This window comes from Siniperca chuatsi, linkage group LG8, assembly GCF_020085105.1.
Source record: "Siniperca chuatsi isolate FFG_IHB_CAS linkage group LG8, ASM2008510v1, whole genome shotgun sequence".
Classification (NCBI taxonomy): Eukaryota; Metazoa; Chordata; class Actinopteri; order Centrarchiformes; family Sinipercidae; genus Siniperca; species Siniperca chuatsi.
The window spans coordinates 9,079,587-9,104,752 of NC_058049.1; the positions used below are offsets into that span (position 1 = coordinate 9,079,587).

General features: G+C 39.1%; 2 protein-coding genes across 5 annotated transcripts; one reads left to right on the forward strand and one right to left on the reverse strand.

The window, feature by feature from the left end:
- The first annotated feature begins 4,907 nt into the window (after positions 1-4,907).
- LOC122880527 (signal-regulatory protein beta-2-like) lies at positions 4,908-7,468 on the forward strand. Of its 2 annotated transcripts, none has more exons than XM_044205772.1 (6): positions 4,908-4,966; positions 5,097-5,429; positions 5,606-5,962; positions 6,133-6,261; positions 6,352-6,400; positions 6,483-7,468. In XM_044205772.1, exons 1-6 carry the CDS (start codon positions 4,924-4,926, stop codon positions 6,613-6,615), a joined length of 1,044 nt encoding a protein of 347 aa, XP_044061707.1. In that variant the 5' UTR covers positions 4,908-4,923; the 3' UTR covers positions 6,616-7,468. The 2 variants fall into 2 exon arrangements, with proteins under 2 accessions (XP_044061707.1, XP_044061708.1); XM_044205773.1 differs by having other exon boundaries at positions 4,910-4,966; positions 5,298-5,429.
- A 246-nt stretch (positions 7,469-7,714) lies between these two features.
- LOC122880523 lies at positions 7,715-11,520 on the reverse strand. 3 transcript variants are annotated; one of them, XM_044205760.1, is made up of 6 exons: positions 11,353-11,520; positions 10,904-11,248; positions 10,445-10,783; positions 10,018-10,134; positions 9,132-9,196; positions 7,715-8,218 (listed from the first exon to the last, which is right to left on the reverse strand). In XM_044205760.1, the coding sequence occupies exons 1-6, from the start codon at positions 11,393-11,395 to the stop codon at positions 8,069-8,071; spliced, it is 1,059 nt and encodes a 352-aa protein (XP_044061695.1). In that variant the 5' UTR covers positions 11,396-11,520; the 3' UTR covers positions 7,715-8,068. The 3 variants fall into 3 exon arrangements, with proteins under 3 accessions (XP_044061695.1, XP_044061694.1, XP_044061693.1); XM_044205759.1 differs by having other exon boundaries at positions 10,018-10,167; XM_044205758.1 differs by having other exon boundaries at positions 10,018-10,179.
- Positions 11,521-25,166: the final 13,646 nt, after the last annotated feature.

The following is a 25,166-nucleotide window of genomic DNA, read 5'->3' on the forward strand; positions in this document are numbered from 1 at the left end:
CTCATCAACTTTGGTTTCACTCCACATTTGTGCCATCTGCGCACTGAGACACAAAGAGAGAGAGAGAGAGAGAGAGAGAGAGAGAGAGAGAGAGAGAGAGAGAGTAGCTGACAGTCAGTGGTTTTGACAGTTAGCTGGCGTGTATTTATCCACCACTACATCCCACAAAAAAACAACATACGGAGCATTTTATTTTGTAGAGACAATCTTTTTTTGTTAAAACATCAAAACATGTTAAAACTATATAGTGATGTTAGGGGATAACTACTCAAACAAATAAACACCTCCGTCTAGCTGGTCTCACAGCACTTTGTAACAGCCTTCTGCATGTCTGTCTTGAGAACAACAAGCAAAACCACATGCAACAGCTACACTGACAGATAGGCTGCGGTGGGCCATTTCTCTGCCCTTTGACCAACCATGAAGGCTGTTTACTCAGAACAGACCTCTCTATGTACTTCAACAGGATGTGTAGTGAGGGAAGAGCTACATCAGGTTTCAGCAGGCTAATTTTAGTTGAACAAATTGAAATGTTTAAATTTTTCTTACTGGTTAATGTGCTCATTTAAAGTACAAATAATGTCTCTTGTGCTTTTAAAGATGCAACCAAATGCATCTACACCCATATGCATCAGCAATCTTAAAATGTCACAGACGCATATTAGTTCATGTTTTATTATCATTTTAATGCACATTTATAGATTCATTCACCATTCATTTGGACAGGCTGCCAGTCCATCACTGCACCAGGGGACTTTAACAAGGCTGTCAAACCTATTTGTGGATAATCAGGCAAATTTTACTTCAGATCACGGTTCAAACTTTTGCTCTTGCCAAAAAGACCAGGGTGGGACAAGTGAATAATTAGCACCTCCCCCCCGACAGCAACTACCAATGAAAAGGACGGAATTGCAGAAGACTGCAATAAAAGGTCATGACATAGCGTGACTGGGTAGGTCTGTGTGTCCAACCCCCCGTACTCTTTAGCTACTCCTCTAAGTTGTTGTGATATTAATGATAATCAGTAATATAGTGTTATTCCACTTGCCTTTTTAAAGAAGGTAAAACAGCAGTGCAAGTTCAGCTTCCTGAGGCTAAAACAGAGAGTGAGAAAGGAAGAAAGAAAAGACCCTTTGTTTTTACACCTCAGTTTGAAGCCCAAACACAACAATGCTTAAGTTTCCATGCATCATTTGTTTGTCAGTGGTGACTGTGAATGTGTGTTTACCTGTGTCTGTTTGTGTATGAAAGTACAAAGGAGGACTCCAAGTACATGAAATTATTTACTGCAGGGCTTTTGTTTTAAATTGTATTTTACAATTGTTACTTTTCCTGTGTCCACCCTTCTGTTTATTTAACTATGTATGTGTATTATGTGTACAGGGGTTGGACACAAACCACAACGCGCTGGTCTAACAAATATTGTGACAGTTTTGGCGCTACATAGATAGGTTGTCGATCTATTTTCATTCTTCGTGCACCTTCGAAGTTGGTAACTCACTCTGTTTTGGTATTTATTTTGATGCCAGAGTATGTGGTGTTGTATTGAAATGCATTATCTTGTCAGGTGTTTCTGTCACTGTTATTTTGAGGGTGTCAACCACTGTACATGCAGTATGGTGGCCCAAGATCACCTTGCTATTCGCTTGTTTGTGTCTTTTTTTCCAGGTTCACATGGTTTCCCTCCCGCAGATAAACTCTAAATCGCCTCCATGTGAATGTGTTCCGGTGATACTGTGAGAGTGGCGCTCTGCTGCTGCCTTTCACCAGCCCCCTGAGAACAAGTGAAGCGAGTGTAAAGGATGGGTGGTTTAACAGCCCTCCCCAACTCTGTATGCTGTGCTCTTCCTTCTGATGTGAATGACAGGCAGAGTGAGCGGGTCATCATTGAAGATGTGGAGCATCTGAATTGGCTGGCTCACACAATATTTAAGATGGCTCCTCTGTCTTTGTGAATCACTGTGGACACTGGCTGGATACATCTTTTTTAAATGCACACAAATCAAACAGATAATTCCTATTTTACTGAATGCTACAGACTTTGTTGTAGGATCTTCTAGTAGGCCTAGAGACATATGTCTGTATATTTACAGATATTTACATGTGATGCATTTATATTTAAAGGCTAGTTGTGGTAGTCAGCCTCCTTATCCTCCCCAGCCCTGTGTTCTCGCTGTCCCTGACTCCTCTCTGGATGTGTGTGTGTGTGTATGTCTTCTGGTCTGCCTCCGTGGTTTCCCGCCTGCTGCTGATCACTGGCACACCTGTCCGCAATCTACCATCAGTCTCCATAGCTCCTGTTCTGGTTTGCCTCAGGATTATCCTGTGCCGGTGATCGCAGTTTTCTGTCTCCGTCTGGAGTCCTGCCAGCCTATCTACCTGCCTCTCCAGCCTCGCCACTCTGCCTGTCTCCAACAACCCCCACGGAGACCTTTTGGATCCGACCTGCTCCATGCTACCGGTTCCGCTGACGGTCAGTCTCCACACCTCACCGCCAACGCCACCTCGTAGCCAGTCCAGGTCTACACTGCACCACCTGTTTCTTCCCTCACGGACCTGTCTGCCTGTCCAGATCCACGCAGCATCCAACCCGAGTCAGACGGGTGACCGCTGCTTTAGTCTCCGCTTCGGAACCATCGCTACTTTCCCTGAGTTACCAAGTATGACACCGAAGGCTTCACTCAGGAGAACTTCACCCCTTCCCACTGAAACTGCATGCATTCAAATAAAGAGTGACTTGATCTGTAAAGACCTCTAGTGTGTTCTGCATCTGTGGGTTTGAGATATCACTGCCATCTTTCATTAAAAGATGGCAGTGATGTAAAGAGAGCAAATTATACATGTTTGGATCAAATCCAATCTAAATGTGGAAAAATAGGGAGAAAATTTAACATGCTGAATATGTGCACAGGGGACTCAACAGCTGACGAACACGCAAAAAAGGCTTGGATCTGTGTGCTTCCTTAGACAGCATCCCATTCAGAAAATCTAGACAAAGCATTTTAAATCAAAATTGTTCTGCATGGGTTAAATACTGTGAATATTATCTAATCCCAACCCTGGAAGTGTAAGAGCCCTGCTTTAGCCAAAAAGCATCAGGATCTCAAGAAGTTTCAGTTTTGATATACAAATCCTACAATCCTTAAAGCTAGGGTAGGTGATGTATTTAAGAAGCATTTAGATCCCGACAGCAATCAATAAATCAAATGCTTTGGGGGGGAAAAAATGAACAAAATCCGGTGTCTGTGGCTGTTGCAGGCCTGTAATAAGCCCTGCCGAACGAAATGATTGGCTGGCCTGCCTACCTGCGCGCACTCTGCCAGTGCATGAAAATGTGTTTTGGGGAAGTGGGATTTGTTCGGTTGGGTACTTTCAAAATATAGCTGTCTCTTGCTAGTTTCTCCAACATTACCTGCCCTAGCTTTAAATTTATATGCTTACACAGATACAAAGTAAGTGACATTAATTAAGCCTGGTCTCCCTTGGAAATACTTTCATATTGGACTTTTCTGCAGTGTCATTTACATCTCTCCCTGGGCTTGAAGACAACAAATTTATAACAAGAACCCTGCATTACAAACTGGGGAAGTCAAGTTTAAAAGACATGGGCAAATGCTAGTCAGGGAAGCTTTAATGAAAGACACTTCTGAGTTGTTTTATAGGAAACGTAGGATCCAGTGTTTGTGCAGCTTGTCTCATACTAGGGGCTAAAAATCGTATCTTGGCTTCTGCTACTTCAATTTTGACCATTCTTTTAAAAATCTGCCTCTTGCAAGTCCCACAAGCAGTACCCCTTTAACCTTGACTTTTACACCTTAACAAAGTAGTTTTAGTTGCCTAACTTCAACCATACCTTAATAGTGAGGGGGAAGAAATTGCCATTGAACCTTTGAAACCATTGCTTTTGAACATAATCTTGGTTTTGCAGAATTACTCGACATTAAGGATTTGTTTGGCAAGATGTCTTTGAACTTCTTATTATCTGATTTTAAGTTTTATTGGTTTAATATGGACCAAAAAATAACATTAGTAAATAATGCTGGACAGGGACAATATCTCAACCCAGGAATAAAAACAGAGCACCTGCTATATATTTTAGGTTTTCTGGAAATCAGGCTACATCCCCAAAACACAAAAAATGTGTTGAATTGTGTCATGTCTCTTCTTCCTCCCCCTTGTGTTAACGGAAGTTCTCTTAATTCCCACAAGGTAAAATGACATGTCATCAGGGTGATTTGTGTGTGTGTGTGTGTGTGTGTGTGTGTGTGTGTACTTGTGTGAGGACTAAAACACTTTTACAGAGTGAGGACATATATAGAAAGTGAGGACATTTTGGCCGGCGCTCACAACTTCAAAGGGCTGTTTGAAGGTTAAGACTTGGTTTTAAGGGTTAGGTTAGAATTAGGTTATGGTGAGGGTTAGGGTTAGGCATTTAGATGTGAAGGTTAGTGTTAGGGTAAGCGGCTAGGGAATGCATTATATCAATGATGTTCCTCACAAATAGAAATACAAGGATGTGTGTGTTTGTGTGTGTGTGTGTGTGTGTGTGTGTGTATCCCAAACAGCTTGACCATATTAGTATCAGCTGAAAAGTCCGTCCAAATATTGTGAAAATGCAAAGAAAAATGTTGTTTTGGTTTACTGCAGTTCACATCTAGATCAAATTCTTGTGTTTACTCTGTCAGTTATAGAAACCCACCATGAAACATGAAAAAAAGCTTGCTGTTGGTGTTGTTTCATGTATTTAGGTTGGAAAGATAGTTGACATTATTTCCACTGTGGTAGTACAGTGAAACGTCAACATAACAAGACCAATCAGATTGCTCTGAAAGTGTTCCCTCCCACTTGATATGATTACATTAAGGCGAATCGTCTTCTAATACGGTTGAATTTAACTGCAGTTACAAGTGGATTAACCAGAAAATGCTGATCGTATTTTATTTACTGTTGATGCTCAGAGTGGGGCGTAAGTATATAAAGTCAGATTTTTTCCATATATATTTAAAATATATTGTCATCTTCTTGCATCAGCTTAACACAGGGCATATATGAATCTATTTATTGTTAATCACAGATCTATTTAATTAAATTTTTAGGATCCACAGATGATCTGATCTTTGTGACAAAGACTGTTGGTGTTGGAGATGATGTGACTTTGACGTGTACCCGCGAGAAATCGGAGTACAAAGCAACCTTGTTTTGGATCAGGCTTGTTTCTGGAAACTTGCCTGAAATTTTGGCAGGAACACTTGCCATTGATTTTAATGATATTAATAAGACTCTTCCTCGCTTTACAGCAAAACAAGAGCCTGGAACCTTTCTCCTGCATATTAGTACAACAAAGTTAAGCGATACTGGAGTTTACTACTGTATAAAAGTAAACCAACTTGACATGAAATTTGTGATGGGAACATTTCTAAGAATTAAAGGTAAACACCACTTAAAACAGCAGGTTACGTAGTTTCATTTTCCTACATGTATACAGGTATACAAAGATAATACATGTTTTCATAATTTATAGGAAAGTGTTTATGTATATTTTTAGCTGCATTTATTTGCATCAAAGTAACTAAAGCATGTTTATTTTCGCCTTTGAATTTCCGAGGACCAGAACCTGATATCACTGCCATCATTCAAGTCCCTCCATCTGATCCAGTCCGTCCAGGAGACTCAGTGACTCTGCAGTGTTCAGTCCTCTCTGACTCTGAGAACAAAACATGTCCAGGAGCTCACAGTGTGTACTGGTTCAGAGCCGGATCAGATGAGTCTCATCCCAGTGTCATTTACGCTCATGGAAACAGTGGTGATGAATGTGAGAAGAGTCTTGAGGCTCGCTCTCCACAGAAATGTGTCTACAACTTCTCTAAGAAGGTCAGCTCCTCTGATGCTGGGACTTATTACTGTGCTGTGGCCACATGTGGGGAGATCTTATTTGGAAATGGAACAAAACTGGACATTCAAGGTAACTGTATCATTGTTTTGTTGTACATTTAAGTGTCAAATAAAATAAAAGAGTCAAATAAAATCCATTAAGATCAACTACTGAATTTTTAACCAGGAGGTGACTTTAAACATCATTTACTTTTACTCATTGGTAACTTTCATAGTTTTTTCCTTTTGATAATGTTTCAGGAACCAGTCTTTGGTCACAGAAGGCCAATGCACTTATTTTTCTGCTGTGTGCTGTCTTGGCTATAAGTCTGATTGTTACGGCCTTCCTCATTAACACCATCAAGACAAACAAGTCTGATTGTTGCAACGGTAATATAAGTTACTCACAGTTCTCTATTAAATTATAACTACTGCATTCTTATTTATTGTTATCTATATATTTTCTATTTCTTAATCCAGATGCTGTTGCCCTTCAAAAAAAAAAAGTGGTGGTAAGAAAAGTCAACAGGTAAGGAATTTAAAGGTAAGACTAACCTTATTAAACCAGTTATGAAGCTTTTTTAACTTCATCATCTCATATATTTCCTCAGAGATGAGGACACATGGGTTTATTCTGCTGTCGTCTTCACCGTGATGAAAACTGACAGTGGTTCAATAAAGGATGGAAAAGCGGCAGAGAGAGAGAGGATCTACGCTGCTGTCAAGGCTTTTGGGTTGGATTAGTGAGTTAACAGGTCTGTTTGTCCATAGGTTTAAAAGTAGTTGGATTGATTGTGTCTTTTTTGTTCAAATGTACACACTTAAGAAATACATGACGGGGGGTGCCTCTGTGGCTTAGCAGTTAAGATGCCAAACATGAAGTGAAACATCCCCAGTTCAAGTCTGGCCGGGGACCTTTGTTGCATTTCTCTCCCGCATTTCCTGTCATCTCTCTACTGTCTGTAATAAAAATACTTTTTAAAAACATGGCAAAGTAATCAGGTTTTTCGAGCAGAAATCTATTAACTGTTATTCTTCAGTCTGAAACCTGAATAAAAAACTGTTAACATGGACATTGCTGAAATCAGGTTTTTACCATTAGTGGTGAGTGATTGTGAATATTCAATTTCATTTGTGTCCCAAACTGTGAATTTATTTATTTTTTAACCCTTAAAAATAAAAGTCAAAATTATGTTGATGGTTAGTTAAATCCTTTAAAAGAAAAAACTACATTACTGTAGTCAAAATAAAAGACCAAATAAGTAAATCGGGATACACAAATCCAATCCACTGAATCAGTACAGGTGGATCAAATATCAGAGAGGTTTACAGCTTTTAAATGAGAGAAAAATATATTGGATCAGTACTCTTCATCGGCCAGTACCCTGTATTGAAACCGGTATCCAGAATAGTTTGAGAATATTTGAAAATAGAGACCAGTAAGCCTTTTGCAAGTAAACGTCTTTAGAATTTATGCATGTAGCTTTTTCTTTATTGTTTTTGTTTTGTGACCACGCAAACTATTTGTGAACATGATTTGTAACGATATCAAACTATGTCAATAAAAAACAGTTTTTCTGTGCCATAGTGTTGCTAATGCTGTGATCTTGTGCAAAACGTGTTGGTTATTCTGGAGATTTACAAACATTTGCCAAAATTACCAAATCCAGTATTTAAATAATATGAAATAAGAGTTACTCAAGTTTCTAATCTAGACATCTTCACAGGGATTTCACAGGCGTACTGTGTGCAGTTCTCTTGTAGCATTTTTGCATTTGTTAAATATAACATATCTACAAATTAGTACATTCTTTTCAAAATGAATTTCACCTTCAATAGATACAAAAATATTATTTAATAATTGCTGAAGATACAGTTACTCCATATCCATTTTAGGCAATACACCAGAAGCAAACACAGGTCCACAGACACGTTGACGACATGTCCTCTTACAGAAATACTGGCACACATTCTGTGGCGATGAACTAACAAAGCAACTGAAAAGCTGCAGCTCCCCCACAAAATCAGCTGAGTGAAAAACTTATTTAGAAAATATACACATTCTGTTACACAACTGCTTCCTATCATTATGGGATGTCAGTTGGGAATAAAATGTTACATGTGAATCCACCCTAACATGAGCTAAACTGAGGCCCTCTGTAGAGACTTGGGGAGCAGCGCACAGGCCGTGCTCTGCCTATAGAGAGGGGTGTTGCTGGTTGTGGCAATCTGCTCGAACAACAGAATACATACACTCTGTCATGTATTCGTCCTTCTTCTTCCCTCTTTTCACTTTCCTTGTGGAGAAATCCAGTGCTGCATAGTTCACTACTTTTGCTTCACCAGCCTGCAATAAATATAATAATGTTTGTGCATTAATGACAAATGTTTCAGAGATTAGGGCTCTAACATCAAGACCAGTTAAGTCAAGATCAAGTCTAAAGAATAGACTTAGAACCAAACGTCAACCTCTGGGGCTGAAAAATGAAGCCAACCTGCAAGTGCCAAAAACTGCAGTTCCTGGAATGGCCACTTGAGGCTGGCTCCAAAAGCGAGTCAATCCCCATTAATGTTAAAATGCCCAACTTTACAGCAGAAATAAACATGTTTACAACCTGGTACAAAGAACAGTGTTGGTCTCTATAGCTAATTTCCCCCTTCATGACAACTGTGAGGGGGATGAATTTTTATATAACTCACCCGTTTAAATTTTTTATTAAGGCTTAAAGTTATGCATAATTAAGGACGTGGCCACTGTGAGTGACAGGTGGGGGCCCTCTCAGGTGGCTAGCCACTAGGTGGTTTCATCAACCAGGCTTCATTCGGCCCGCCTCAGCGCCACCTCTTTGCCCATTTTTGATTAGCTGAGTCAGGGACTGCCAAGATGGCGACGGCCGGAGCCACCCACTGAGCTTCACAGCGGCTCTTCAAAAACCTATGGGTGACGTCACATACACTACGTCTATGTTTTGTACAGTCTGTGCATCAGAACATCAGTGCTTAACATCTTATCTTATTTTCTGTTATGTAATTTCATCAGTATTATATTTCTATCTCTTGACTTTATCCCTGTTTATCATATAGTAAAAGACTTTATGTTGTAGTTACTCAACAGTGAGTTTATTATATTTCTTGGATGTTATGAGTAGGCTATAATATTATGTGTGTCATGTTCAGAGCCAAAATATTTATCACACACCCACATCTAGATCGCTACACGTAGCCAGTGGAAATCACACAACACACCGCCGCAAATTTACCAGATCATTTGATTGATTCACAGTTGACTTGTCGTGTCCAAGATGATGGGAATCACCCATTGCTGCTGTTAAAATAAAAACAAAGCCTTCAGAATGTGTGTACACAGAAAAGATGGTTAGTGCTGTCACAGCAGTGTGGTTTTAGTCATCCTCTCATTAAAGAACACAGATAAACAAACAAAATACTTTAATGACTTTTACAGTTTTTGGCTTTCTGTGATGTGCCCAATACAGCTTCAGTGCTCTACTGATAACCACTGATTAACTCCACTACAGCGTCAGAGGTGAAGTGCTTTGCTCAAGGGCAACTGGATGATAGTTTGTAATGACATGTAATGGCACACAACGTCTGAAATTAGATATTTAGATATATTATATTTGCTGCTACAATAGGATATTGTGGTGGGACATAGCTCAGGGGGAAAGATTCTATTTCCTTTCCAACATTCAACATCAAAGCTGCTATTTAGTTTGCAAAATAATATTTTACATTACAGTATAGTGACCTCAGGTTTACATTAATGTAACACTGGGACAAGAAAAAACAAACCAACATCTAACCAGCAAAAGAGGTTGAGCAGACTTGAGATTTCCTTCACATACCTCTGCTTACAGAACATTTGGTAGTTTTACTTTAAGTATTTCCAACATCGTCACATTTTGTTGAACAGAAACACAAATGTACAGTATGTTGTTACAAAGAAGACATGGATGGATTTTCCAAATAATCCATAAAAAGTTAATATAAACTGTTGTGGAAACCACCAACCATCTAATTAGAAGGACGCATGTTCTGTTTCAACAGCAAAGTAATTTCGTACATACAGACCTTTATGGTGTCTCAAAAAGCTTAACTGAAATGAAAAGTAAAATATGGTGAACCTACCTTTGCAATGTTCACAAACTTTCCTTTGATTTACGTAGAAAATAAGGACGGCAATCACAGTCACACAGCAGGCCAACAGCACTCCGAGCACAAGGACAACTGGGTCCAGTTCTGATCCTGAATCAGTAACATTTCCTAAGAGACATTTATCTGGGGAAAAAACTATGTACTCATAAAGTAGTTATTATGAATGAATAAGTTCCTTTTCAATATGTTTGCATAATAAATATTTACATGTCTCAATGAAATAATTCTAAAATTCACTTTTTAACTCATGGCTTCATGTTTTTATCAACTCTTAGTCACCCTTAACCCTAAAAGAAACCAGCAGACTAATCATCTAATCCGCCAAAATCTAGTACATTTTATCCAGGCTAAATTAATTTCTGCAAGATGCATATATGATTAAAATACTGTAAAGACGTACTTGTTTCCACTTTGGTTCCTTCACCAAACAGGATCTCTCCACATGTGACCACAGCACAGTAGTAAGTCCCAGTATCAGAGGAGTTGTGTATAGTTTTGGACAGACTGTAGACACAGCTCCTTTCCTCTTGTTCATCACTGCTGTTCCTGTGAGTGTAAATAACACCTGGATGGGATTCTCCTGATCCAGCTCTGAACCAGTACACGCTGTGTTCACCTGGACACTGGCCTTCTTTGTTCTTGGAGAGAAGTGAACACTGGAGAGTCACCGAGCCGCCCGGCTGGACTGATGCTGTTTCTGGACTTTGTTTCACGTTGACAGATTTCTGCTGGTTACGATCTGTGTGATTCAGTTAAGAAAGGCGTCAAAAGGTATTCCCAATCTCAGTTATTTGTATGACTTAAAAACATAAGTGATCAATGAGATTGGCACAAACACTGAAAGTAAAAGATGTTTTACCAATCACAGCCAAGAAGATGCCTTTAACAAAACTCTGTAAATACGCTGTTCCATTTTGACAGAAGTATGTTGCTTCATCCTCTTTGCTGACATTTCTGATTGTGAGAAAATACTGAGTATCCCCTTTTGTGACTGTGAAACGTGAGTCTTTAAATTGTTCACTAAGTGTTATTTTGCCAAAAACTACAGCAGCGATCATTTGGACCATATATCCAAGAGACTGCTTATGCCAGTATAAGTATTTGCTCTCCGTCTCAGAAACTGGACAGTGAAAAGTAAAATTGTCACCAAGTTCAAACACAGTCAAAGAGAGCTGGTGAGGAACCTCTGCAGTTTGAATCAGAGCTGAAAGAAATAATAATATGCATTAATATGTTTTCACACACACTCTAGTAAGAACAATAGTTTGCAGCAGTATTTTTCCCACACTTGTTAAGAATTGCACTCACACATTGTACTAAGTAGAATCAAAGCAGCCAGTCTTCCGATCATTGTGGTACAGCACCCTTGTCTTGCACTACTGGTGTCTCGCCACCCAAATGGAAGGTTTAGTTACAAGGTGATCGAGGTCTACAAAGTGGAAATCATGGTGATTGGCTGCAATAAAGAAAATGAACTTCCCCCTATATTTAGCAAACCTGTGATCCATTTTCGTTTGATAAGAGATGTGCACGTACTTAGTTGTTTTTGTATTATTTTCAAAGCAGTGTCTATTCTAACACTTGAAGTCTTTTAACAACAGCTGTCCGTCACATACACAATGTATGTGTGTATTTAAAAGCAGCGATATGGAGCAATATTTTAATTTTGATCATTTTGCACGAGGCGAAACTTTAGGAAGAAGACGACTGCTAGCTAGCAGACGTGAACATAAACAATGAAGGTTCAAAAGTATTCTTAAAAAATGTGTGTTTCAAATGTTTAATGAGGAAATTACGCCTCACAGAAACACACAGTGCATTTTGGTAAACATAACTGTGATTTCTGTATTGTCCCATTTTAGTGTAGGCTAACTGTTTGGCTTCATGAAGCTTAGCACAAGTTCAATCAGGAAGACTGACTATCTTCATGCTTACTCTCTTTAATATTTAATTTTGTAAGTTTAATAATATTGGGGGGAAGATAGATTTTTGCAAATGTTTAATATTTGTCCAAATCAACACTAAGAGGAGGAAAAGAGGACTTCTGAAATAACATTAGCTACAGCGTAGGGAGCAGCCTGCGGGATTGAGGGACAGTTTCAGGGTAAAGGTGAGAGGAAATGTGGCCAAAACCACGTGGAAAATCAAGAGATGTGAAGAACTCAAGAGTGTTTGTGAGAGAGAGAGAGAGAGAGAGAGAGAGAGAGAGAGAGAGAGCTCACGTAAATGTGCGATTTGTTGTAAAGATAGAGCACTGCAATTTTATCAACTCATAACAATATTAGGAAATCTCGTGATGAATTGCACCAAGTACGATTTTCTTGAATTTTCTTGAGTTTTTACACACACAAGACAAGGCTTGCCTGCTATATGAGCAGTGAACTTGAGAGCACGACACACTTCTTCATATTCTCTTCTCATATATGGATTTGACTGACATGTTTACTTGATTAGCATCAGCAGTTTTTCTTTTTTTCCCTGACACAAGTCTGTCCATCTTGTATTTTCCATGTTGTTTTGCTTTCTAAATATATCTTGCTAGTCTAAATATTGTTAGTCTTGCAGGAACTCTTGAGCATGCTTGTTTCCTTATTTGACCTCAAATGGATCGGTTTCATAGACTTTTATATACAAGAGACATTTTGATTTGTCATAGCAAGAAAAGTACAGGTGAAACCAGTAACATGGATGGGCCCATTCCAGAAAATACTGCGATGCAGTACAGCAATCAGCAATGTCTGCTGTGAAAAAGCTCTCATCAGCTTTGGTTTCGCTCCACATTTCTGCCATCTGCCCACTGAGACACCAAGTGAGAGAGAGAGAGAGAGAGAGAGAGAGAGAGAGAGAGACTAGCAGTGGTTAACAGTAAACTGCTGTGTATCTGTCCAGTACAACTTCCCGCAACCGTAGACAGAAGCATGGCTAACAAAAAGACAACATACGGAGTATTTTATGCTATAGACACAATGAATCTTTAATTGTTTAAAAAAACATATTATAGTATACATACTGTGTAAAAAAATGTTTTTAAGGAGATAACTACTCAAATGAATAAACCCCCTCCATCTTGCTGGTCTCACATCACTTTGTAACGGCCTTCTGCATGTCTGTACAACAAGCAAAACCACATGCAACAGCTACACTGACAGATAGGCTGCGGTGGGCCGTTTGTCTGCCCTTTGACCAACCATGAAGGCTGTTTATTCAGAACAGACCTGATTATGTACTTCAACAGGATATGTAGTGAGGGAGGAGCTACATCAGGTTTCAGCAGGCTAATTTTAGTTGAACAAATTGAAATGTTTAAATTTTTCTTTTTTTTAAAAATGTTTTAGTTAATGTGCTCATTTAAAGTACAAAGAATGTCTCTTGTGCTTTTAAAGATGCAACCAAATGCATCTACACCCATATGCATCAGCAATTTTAAAATGTCACAGATGCACATTAGTTCATGTTTTGTTATAATTTTAATGCACATTTATGGATTTATTCACCATTCATTTGGACAGGCTGCCAGTCCATCACTGCACCAGGGGACTTTAACAAGGCTGTCAAACCTATTTGTGGATAATCAGGCAAATTTAACTTCAGATCACGGTTCAAACTTTTGCTCTTGCCAAAAAGACCAGGTTGGGACAAGTGAATAATTAGCACCTCCCCCCTCTGACAGCAACTACCAATGAAAAGGACGGAATTGCAGAAGATTGCAATAAAAGGTCATGACATAGCGTGACTGGGTAGGTCTGTGTGTCCAACCCTCCTGTACCCTTTAACTAATTCTGTAATTTGTCAGAACAATAATATAGTGGTTGCCTTTTCAGAAAATGTAAAACAGCAGAGCAATGCAGCTTCCTGAGGCTAAAACAGAGAGTGAGAGGAAGAAAGAAAAGACCCTTTGTTTTTACACCTCAGTTTGAAGCCTAACCACAAAGCTTAAGTTTCCATGCATCATTTGTTTGTCAGTGGTGACTGTGAATGGGCGGGTCATCATTGATGATGTGGAGCATCTGAACTGGCTGGCTCACACAACACTGAAGATGGCTCCTCTGTCTTTGTGAATCACTGTGGCAAATGGCTGCATACATCTTTTAAAAATGCACACAAATCAAACACATCATTTAAATTTAACTAAGTCGTAACAACGTTGTAGGATTTTTAAATGTTGATTTTGGGAGGGTGTGCAGGGGCTTTAATCATAGTTCATTTGCCATCAACATGATATTTTTCTAACCTTTACCAAGTAGTTTTAGTTGCTTTACCTTAACCATACCTTAACCAGGCTGTAAAAAAAAAAAAGACATTTGAACATTTGCAATGATCACCCAAGATGGCAAGATGTTTTTGACCTTATTTTGATTTGAGTTGTGAGTTCGATTGGATTAATAGAGCAAACAATGGCATTAGCAAATCATACTGGAGAGGGAAACTACCCATGAATCCCTAAAAGATTTTCACCTGCCATCTACAGATCCAGCCAGAGTTGGCTGACTGGCCCATGTTGGGCCCAAGCAGATCCATGGCTGACCCCAGCAGGATCTCTACTGGGTACTTGGCCAAAACTAAATTCCACTCATGTATGTGATTATGTGTGAATGTGTTTTCGTGAAGGAAGCGCCATCTCATGGTGACACCCTGCAATTGAATGAATGGGCGTGTTTACAGTGGAATCTAGACACGCCCTGTCAGGAAACAGGAGGAAGGGTGGAGACTCCCAATGGCTGGGAGTTGGCTGGGAACTGGTTCCCAGCAGAGAGGCCTTCGGTTGGGAGCGGCAATTCTGAGTAGCTGCCACAATATTTTAGGGTTCCTGGAAATTGTAATGTATTGTTATTTTGACAATGTTTCTTTAAGTGTCACTCCGGCCTCCGTAATCGATGCTATGACTCCTCCTACTTTGTCCATGCACTGCAGTTCCTAGTAAACTGAGCATGGCTCGTTACTGAAGCTCTGTGTCAGTCGCATTACTTTACAGAAATCAGGCTACAACCCCAATAAATATGTTAGTACAAAAGTGAACGAAAACAACACACTAACACGATGTACAACACAAAAATGTGCTGTATTGAGTCATGTAGTCTCTTCTTCCTCCCCCTTCTTTTAAGGGAAATTCTCTTAATTCATGACCTCCACAAAGTAAAATCACATGTCAGTTAGGGTGATATATGTGTGTGTCCTAAACAGCTTGACTATATTAGTGAGTATCAGCTGAAAAGTCCATCCAAATATTGTGAAAATGTTTTAGTTTACTGCAGTTCACATCAAGATTAAATGATCAAGATCAAATTTTTGTGTTTACTCTCAGTTATAAAAAACCCACCATGAAACATGAAAAAATGCTTGCTGTTGGTGTTGTTTCATGTATTTAGGTTGGAAAGATAGTTGACATTATTTCCACTGTGGTAGTACAGTGAAACGACAACATAACGAGAGGCCAATCAGATTGCTCTGAAAGTGTTCCCTCCCACTTGATATGATTATGTAGCCCTCTCTCTCTCTTTCCGCGCGTGTACTGTGGTCTCCAGCACCGCCGCTGTTACTCTGCGCTGTGTTGTGAATGATCGTGGACGGTGGTAGAGGAAGGGGACGCGGACACAGAGGGGTTCGGGATTGTGGCTTGACCGTTTATTCCACAGCTCGACATCTATAGCGTTGATAACACGAACTGAGGTTAAATTTTAAAATATCAAAGTACATTTCAAATGCACATGTAACTCAATAGCAAGCACTCACTGCTTATATTATAATAGATAGCTTTGCATTAGCCACCACACAATCACATTTAAACGAAAGAATAAAACATTTTAACTCTCCGTATTACTCTGCATTTAGGTCTTTAACAGTTTAAAACACAAAATATCTGAATAAAATGAACTTTAGCGTGATAACAACAAAGATATTTTTCATTGCAACTTCCACTATCGTTAACATGGCTTACCTATAGCGTTGATAACACGAACTGAGGAAAAGTATCAACACTACGGTACATCAAGAGGTTCAAACCATGCTAAAGGCACTTGAATCTGCCTTAACACAACAGTGGTATAGCGACGTCTTGTGGACAACACAATACACTGCCTTACAATTACATTAAGGCGAATCGTCTTCTAATTCGGTTGAATTAGCCCATTTTTGGATTTTTGAGTCAGGGACTGCCAAGATGGCTACGGCTGGAGCCACTCACTGAGCTTCACAAACCTATGGGTGACGTCACGTACACTACGTATATGTTTTGTACAGTCTGTGCTTAAAACATCAGTGCTTAACATCTTATCTTAATTTCTTATTTTCTTTCTTATTTATGTAATTTCATAAGTATTATATTTATATCTCTTGACTTTATTCCCATTTATCATATAGTAAAAGACTTTATGTTGTAGTTATTCAACAGTGAGTTTATTATATTTCTTGTATATGACATGTAATGGCACACAACGTCTGAAATTAGATATATTATATTTGCTGCTACAATAGGATATTGTGGTGGAACATAGCTCAGGGGGAAAGATTCTATTTCCTTTCCAACATTCAACATCAAAGCTACTATTTAGTTTGCGAAATAATATTTTACATTACAGTATAGTGACCTCAGGTTTACAATAATGTAACACTGAGACAAGAAAAACCAAACCAACATCTAACCAGCAAAAAAGGTTGAGCAGACTTGAGATTTCCTTCACATACCTCTGCTTACAGAACATTTGGTAGTTTTATTTCCACCATCGTCACATTTTGTTGAACAGAAACACAAATGTAGAGACATGGATGGATTTTGATCATTTTGGACGAGGCAAGAAACAGCAATTTAGGAAGAAGACGACGGTTATCTTGCAGAATCAGATCATTTATAGCATATATAATATCAATTTATAGCCTTTATAATAGATTAACAGTGTGTCTTGCCAGATTCTATTGCTGCTGAGCGCGAGCCGGACACGCTCTGTCTAAACAGCCCAATTGGTTACCATGGGCGCCAAAAGGTGGTGCTTCCACGTCCTGTGTGTCCCCACCGTGAGGGGGGCATTTTTCAGGCACACAACTCAACTCAGCGAGCGCAGCCACAGGTCTTTGCCAAGAGCAAGTCCGAACATGCCCATATGTATATTGAAAGTGTAACCCACTCCTGGGTAAGTACACCTCGCTATAGGTTCGGTAGTAGCTAAGTTGTGAGTGCGATAACCATAAACACAAGTAGATTCAGTTAGCTGTAATTTCAGTTTGCATATGAATAGTAAAACAATGAATTTCACATTTGCATGAATATGAATAAAAATTAAAACCTGGGCCCTTTAAACCAAAGAAAATTGTCCTTTTGTTGTATCAATTGTCAATTCAAGTAACTTCCAAGTCAGTGTCTGATGACCATAGAGGAAAATTGGTCAAGTTTAAGTTCAGACCAGATGGAAGTCTGATCTGTCAGAGTCTGATAAGTCAGAGTGCTGTATGTATGTTCGAGCTGTTACCAATCGAGGTGACTGGCACGATCCTACCACAAAGCAGATAGTTAATCCGCCTGTTTCAGCGGCAACGTAGATCCAGGATCCTGGAAATCAAGCTGGGAGGCTCGCCAACTACTGGAATCATTGGATAGTCTTCACTGAATCTTCTCACTCAATAAAACAACCTGACCTGCATGTTCTGCTTTCTTTTATTTCCCATCTTATGTTTCTGTCATATTTCACTTATGTGGTTCAACACCATACCAGATCATAGCAACATCAAAGTTAGCACTATCTGAATGCAAATACTTGACATATTGAAAATTATTTGTTACTCTCTAGTTTCACTTCCAAATTCTCAAATTATATTAGAATGATTTTGTTCTGACAAAATGTGCTAAGCTAAGCATACATTGACACAATACAAATGTCAGACATGAAAATAGAATGAACAGTTTCAGCTTAGCCAATATTCGAATAAGCAATAAAACATATATATCTTACACATTACACATTAAATCTACACACTTTACTTTCTCAATGAAAGCAAATTTGTATTTTCCCATAGAAACAAATACCTGTTTCACCAACTAAGTGACACAATAAGTTGGTCAAATGCTCTTACCAATAACAGTAAAACTAAATTACTTATTTTACTTTTTTTCCCCAAATACTGCTTGGAAAATCCCTTAACCATCTCAAGCAACATAGGGAGTAAAGTTAGTGCTTAACAACTCCACATTAGAAGAAATTCCTGTTTCTACGTGGTGCATATTACAATGAACTTTACACTTTAAACATGAAATACATTTCCCAATAGACACTCGATATTCACAAACCACAGTCAAATGTTAGAGTGGGTTTTACATGGAAATAACTTTGTTGCTAACACGGTAAAATTTGCAAAATAGCGCTGAGAAGCTAACTTACAGAGGCATGTGAAGTGCAGCTAATTAAGATGAAACCGGCACTTCTGGCAGTCTCTGGCTTAAGAAGGGAAACCGTTTTCAATGCCGTCTGATAACTGCTCGACTTCAATAACCATTTTGACTTCCCACTGTTTCTTAACTAAAGCTCAATGTTGTTACACAGATTACTCCTTCTGACTCAGCATGGCGGCTCAGAGGAACACCATCTCTCTCTTTCTATCTCACGGACTTTTTTCTGCTGGTAAACCGCACTGCAAACTTTCTTTTAACTGCAGGGGCAGCAAAGGTGAAAACAAAATATTTGACTTTTTGTTTTCACCGTTGCTGCCCACTGATCACAAGTGTAGTACCTAATAGCAGAAATAAAAGCATTAACTTAAAACTTGCTTCAATAGTTCAGTTGTTCATAACTTTGTTTATTTATATTTTAACCCATTGTTTTCAGCTGGGTTACAAAATCATTACTGGTCACTCTGGAAAAGGTATTCCATAGTCCAGGCAAAGATAATATGCGGCTTCAGTGGTCTGAGTTAGTAAAATTAAGTGGGTAGCTTCCAGTTAATTGTTTTTATGAAAATGTCTCTTTCTGTTAGCATTCCTACTGCTGAACCTATCCTTTAATGCTTCATAGTTCAAGTCATGTTGTGCTCTTTCTCTTACTATCGACTCAAAATGAATTACAATTACATTATAAGAATTTTGTGATGAATATGAATTTGATAAATTATTATAAAAATATAATAAATAGCTTAAAGAATATTTGCAATGTGCAAGCTAGTAGTCCAGAAGATGTGCGTTAATGTAATGCATTGAGTCAGCAATGCTATAAACTTTACGTTTATATAACTTGTAGTGTGGGGTTAGGGGGGTATGAGAGTCGGTGTCAGTGGGGGTCCCAGACCTTATTCATGAGGCCAGCTGCAGTCAACAAGAAACTTTTTTTGTGGCGTGAGTTTTTGGCCCTGATGGACCGCAGCCTCCTGCCGGAGGGGAGTGTCTGAAAAAGTTTGTGTCCGGGGTGGGAGGGTCAGCCACAATCTTTCCTGCACACTTCAGGGTCCTGGAGGAATGTTAGATTGCAGCTGAGTTTTGCTGTGAACCAGGGTTTGTCATTGTTATAACTCACCCTGGTGCATGATGGTAAACAGCAGGCCTCACAGAAGTTGATGTAGGACATCAAAGCCTCTGTGAACTCATCCAGACTGTTGGTAGCAGTCCTGAAAACATCCCAGTCAGTACAGTCCAAGCACGCACAAAGGTCCTCCGCGGCTTCACTGGTCCACTGTTTTGATATCCTCACAACAGGTTTACAGATTCCTGCCTTAAGCAGGAATCAGGTGTACCATGACGTGGTCAGAGTGTCTCAGTGCATAGCGGGATATGTTTATATAAAATATAAACATACTTTACCATTTTATACTAACAATGATACAATGCTTGGGACGCAGGATGTGAATCGAACTGCAACTTTGGAAAGCTATTGCTGGTTAAACTTCATAAAGAGAAATGAAAATGTTTTCCCTAAGATTTAATACTTCCAAGAGTTTTTGGACACTCTGCATACTCAAAACCTGCTTAGAATCAGTATGTAGAATGGATTTGGCACACGGCAATTGTTTGTGATTTGAGATAGTTTTTTGAGATAGATCCATAGAGACTAATGTCACAGTGAAACCTACATTTTCTTCCCATTCATGTCTATGTGGAACGGGGGGGAGACACATTTGCTTCCTGTTGCAAATGTATCTGCTTCCTTTACTTAGCGCAGAGTTCAATCTGATGGAACTCTGATGCGCCAAAATCGCAAGGCTCTCCAATGTTCAGCAAGTTTGAGAGAGGGGGTGGGACTGACCTCTCATTCAGGAAATATTGTTTGTTTATGTTCTTATTTTATTCAAGTTATCTAGCAGAGTTTGAGGAGCAGGCCCACACCGCAATCATGCCACTTCCATGGCATTTCCATAAATACCCACCTAACCCATCTCCTCCTCTTTCCCTCTCATATTCTGCACACATAATACTGGAGCTATCTTTGGATTGTGCCTATACGTTTCTAAAGTTTGATTGTGCTATTTCGATGTTGTGCAAGACTGGGCTGTTGTAAACTAATTCACCTTAATTCTGCAAAGAAAACATGATTCCACTGAAGACTTACTCAGTTGTCAGTAATACAGTAATCCTTTCTCGATGAAGGAGCCAGAGTAAGATAGCTTTCGACATTTGTGTTATGCCCAGTATATAATAAAGACCTAAAAACGTGATGAAATAATGTTCTATGTTATAAAACCTCTTAGTGAAAGCTTCACACATTAATTACAGTTTGTTGAGGAAAGGGTCAGCCACAATCTTTCCTGCACACCTCAGGGTCCTGGAGGAATGTTAGATTGCAGCTGAGTTTCGCTGTGAACCAGGGTTTGTCATTGTTATAACTCACCCTGGTGCGTGATGGTACACAGCAGGCCTCACAGAAGCTGATGTAGGATATCAAAGCCTCTGTGAACTCATCCACCAACTGTTGGTAGCAGTCCTGAAAACATCCCAGTCAGTACAGTCCAAGCACGCACAAAGGTCCTCCGCGGCTTCACTGGTCCACTGTTTTGATATCCTCACAACAGGTTTACAGAGCTTTAATTTCTGCCTTAAGCAGGAATCAGGTGGACTATGACGTGGTCAGAGTGTCTCAGTGCATCACGGGATATGTTCATATAAAATATAAACATACTTTACCATTTTATACTAACAATGATACAATATGTGTGATGCAGGATGTGAATCGAACTGCAACTTTGGAAAGCTATTGCTGGTTAAACTTCATAAAGAGACATGAAAATGTTTTCCCTAAGATTTAATACTTCCAAGAGTTTTGGACATTCTGCATACTCAAAACCTGCTTAGAATCAGTATGTAGAATGGATTTGGCATATGGCAATTGTTTGTGATTTGAAATAGATCCATAGAGACTAATGTCACAGTGAAACCTACATTTTCTTCCCATTCATGTCTATGTGGAACGGGGGGAGACACATTTGCTTCTTGTTGCAAATTGATCCGCCTCCTTTACTTAGCGCAGAGTTCAATCTGATGGAACTCTGATGCGCCAAAATCACGAGGGTCTCCAATGTTCAGCCAGTTTGAGAGAGGGGGTGGGACTGACCTCTCATTCAGGAAATATTGTTTGTTTATGTTCTTATTTTATTAAAGTTATCTAGCAGAGTTTGAGGAGCAGGCCCACACCGCAATCATGCCACTTCCATGGCATTTCCATAAATACCCACCTAACCCATCTCCTCCTCTTTCCCTCTCATATTCTGCACACATAATACTGGAGCTATCTTTGGATTGTTTCTAAAGTTTGATTGTGCTACTTCTATGCTGTGCAAGACTGGGCTGTTGTAAACTAATTCACCTTAATTCTGCAAAGAAAACATGATTCCACTGAAGACTTACTCAGTTGTCAGTAATGCAGTAATCCTTTCTCGATTGAGGAGCCAGAGTAAGATAGCTTTTGCCATTTGTGTGATGCCCAGTATATAATAAAGACCTAAAAACGTGATGAAATAATGTTCTATGTTATAAAACCTCATAGTGAAAGCTTCACACATTGATTACAGTAAGTTTGTGGAAAGAGGGCTGAAAAACGCTGAGATTTCAGTAGTAGTTCAGACTTTCTTTAATACGTTGTAAACACTTCACTTATCCTTATTACCAGTACAAATACACATGTTTACTTGTTGATTTAATTATTTGTACAGGCAGTAGGTGATATGAGGGGGTGCCATCCCCCTTGTTAGCAAAATGACCAAAATGCATCCCCCTTGTTCACCTGCCATCCCCCCCTCTCCATCCCCTAGTAGCAGAGAGAGATAAAAATTTGTTGAGGTTTGTGCAAGTTAGAATCTATGGCCCCGACCATGGCGCTGAAATATCAGTAGCCTAACTGTGCTGTGTATTGATAAATCCATAGTGCTGTCCATGGTGTAGAAGTAGCAGACAGATTTGTAATTATGACTTTATCCTGCCCTTCTGTCAGTTTCGTCTTGGATCTATAATATTCTCTAAACTATATAGTTACGGGGGATTCATGAGTCAGTTCGCCAGTCACAGGTGAACAAAACGAACCGGGAAACCCTCTGCCAAATCACCTACAGGTGTGACACTGGATATATTAAAAGGTGAAGGGGGCCCACTGAGGCTGCATATGTGCAGGGCCCAGATGTATGTGCTACACCACTGCCTCCTATCCAACTTTTTGTTTTTTTAGCAAGATCATCATTTCTTGTTTTATTCTAGAGATGCATTACAGTCAGTCTATTACAATATGATGTGACCTTTTATAACGTGAGATACAGTAGAATCATCAGTGAAACGGCATTGTATTGATGTGATCATGTTATTGGCTTCATCAAAATATTTATTGATTTATTTCAAGCTTCAGTGAAATCAATCAACTGTTAAAAAAACAAATAATGTACTCAGATATAGATCACATGTTAATACTAGGTGTAAGGGGGCCTAAGACCTCCTCCTTTGTTCGGTTTCACTTTGACTGAGGCCTTATTGATCTTGAAACAGAAACTACAAGCAACTCAAAAGAAACTGGTGAGAGTTGTTCTGGGGCTGACAGAGCCACATCTCACTTCTCAATGCTCCAAAGGTTCCCAACTTAGGACAGAACTTGTCGACTCCTCCTTGCATTGGTCCACGCACTTCTAAATGGAAGTGTGGGTACACACTTCATGGGCCTGTAAGGGGCATGACAGATGGATAGAGGGACCTATCAGTCTCTATGTATCTATCTCAAAAAACAATCTCAAATCACTCGCAATCTATATATCTCAATGTTTGAAATATAAAACTGATATGTTGTTCACACCTTTATTAACAATTACATTATTTATTGTGATGCAATCAGAATTCATTCTCATTTTATAAAAAAAACAGGGGGGCAAAATGAACACATATTACTGAAGCTAGCCACTTTTCACCCATTATTGTTTCTCCTGTCCACACTGGCCACAAAGAAATTCAAATGTAAGTGATGGGGAATAATTCACTGTCCTTGTTTTGCTGCAAAAATGCATTTTAAAGTACGGCTGAAGGTAATATGAGGCTTTAACAGTCTGAGTTAGACTAATCAAGTTGGTACCTTCCAAAGTTACAGTCATTTTAGTGTGGTATTCCCTGCTTGTGTTTTCATGGACAGTGTTTCCTTGCTGAGCCACAGTGGAGAAATAGTAACACAAAGATTCATTTTCATAATAAGACACACAGTTTGACCAACTCAGACCATTGAAGCCTCATATCAGCTTCGGCTGAACTTTGAAACTTTGCATTTCCGCACGGAAGGTAATAATGTGATTGGAACAATTACAGCAACTAGTAATGCCTGACAAGACCAGTTGTGCTGCCTAGGTTGAAGGTTGCACAGTGCTCAGTTTTTGTTTTGTTTTTTTCATGTGGATTTGAGTTTTGCTCTCACAGATCAGATTTGCTCTTAGCAAAGACATGTGACTGCACTTACTAAGATTGATCATGTGCGTGAGAAATATCTCCTCGTGTTCCCTCCAAAGAGCCATTTATTTTCATAATTAATCCTTACAACCTACATCCTCAGATTTCAAATAAAGGTAATTCTTATTTTGAACTAATGTAATTAAAAGCAGAGATGTAATTGTTTGAAAGATATGTAATAAAACAGTTATAGGTTTTAATGGCCCTATTAAAGTTTTGTGTGTATTTGTGTGTTATTTTTAATAAAGTCAGCTTGGGTTAATGTTACTAAGATAAAAGAATAACAACAAGCAAATACAAATACATATGCAAGGATCAACATATGGTAAAACATAGAACAAAGCTGTTATACACAGAGGGAGTTGAAGTAGTTTCAGTTTATTAATTTATTAATCAGGGGTTCAGATAACACGCAGGCAAATCTTTCAGCAAGGTAAATCAGAGGCCGAGGCATCGTACCACTTGAGTAAATGGACGATCTGGTGAAGACTGGTGAGAGGAGCCGAGTAGATATATTGCCAGGTGTTGATTGGTGGATGGAGAGCAGGTGAGCAGCAGCAGATGAGAAGCAGGGGTGTCAGTCTCTGATTGGAAGTTCACCGGAGGCTCCGCAGCACACACATACACATGCAGACAAACACAGGAGGAGAACCAACACGGGACAAACAGACAGAGACACTAGGAATGCTACAGCTGTACCATGACAAAAGCATGTCTGTATAGTTTGATTTTTTTTTTTTCATGAAACACCTCACTCTCATTAAAGTTAGAAGGGAACCCACATCATTTAATTATTTATTTACACTGTCAGAGGTCAGTAAACCAACCCACGGGTTTTCACTTTCAGCATTTAACTTGAGAGTACACACTTTCTTCAGTCTTCAACTCTTTTGTCTTCCTTCCTTCTGTAGCTTTCCTTCCAGTGAAATGCAATGCAGCATAGTTCAGATCACTTTCAGTCTGTGCAGCAAATAAAAGGCTCATTATATATTCATGTTGGGAATTATATTAATGACATAACATGTGATCTGGTAACATTACTTACAACATCATGTACTGGTTGGCTCGAGCTGTCATGACTTGCTGATGAAGCGGCACTTGCTATAACAATGAATGAAAACAGGAATATTATGTACTTAATGTGACTTTTGAGGATCCTCAGCTTATTCAACAAGTTTTAATTAAAAAAGAAATTAATAAAATTGGAAATGATCCTTCATTATTGACATTGTATACTGCAAAGGCT

Bases quoted from the DNA above. Each gene is read 5' to 3' on its own strand.
- LOC122880527 (XM_044205772.1), top strand. From the start codon at position 4,924: ATGCTGATCGTATTTTATTTACTGTTGATGCTCAGAGTGGGGC. The intron at 5,430-5,605 runs GTAAACACCACT...TGAATTTCCGAG, and splicing joins AACATTTCTAAGAATTAAAG to GACCAGAACCTGATATCACT. The intron at 5,963-6,132 runs GTAACTGTATCA...ATAATGTTTCAG, and splicing joins AACAAAACTGGACATTCAAG to GAACCAGTCTTTGGTCACAG.
- LOC122880523 (XM_044205758.1), bottom strand. From the start codon at position 11,395: ATGATCGGAAGACTGGCTGCTTTGATTCTACTTAGTACAATGT. The intron at 11,249-11,352 runs GTGAGTGCAATT...TATTTCTTTCAG, and splicing joins GATTCTACTTAGTACAATGT to CTCTGATTCAAACTGCAGAG. The intron at 9,197-10,017 runs GTAGGTTCACCA...TTATTTTAACAG, and splicing joins AGTTTGTGAACATTGCAAAG to CAGCAATGGGTGATTCCCAT.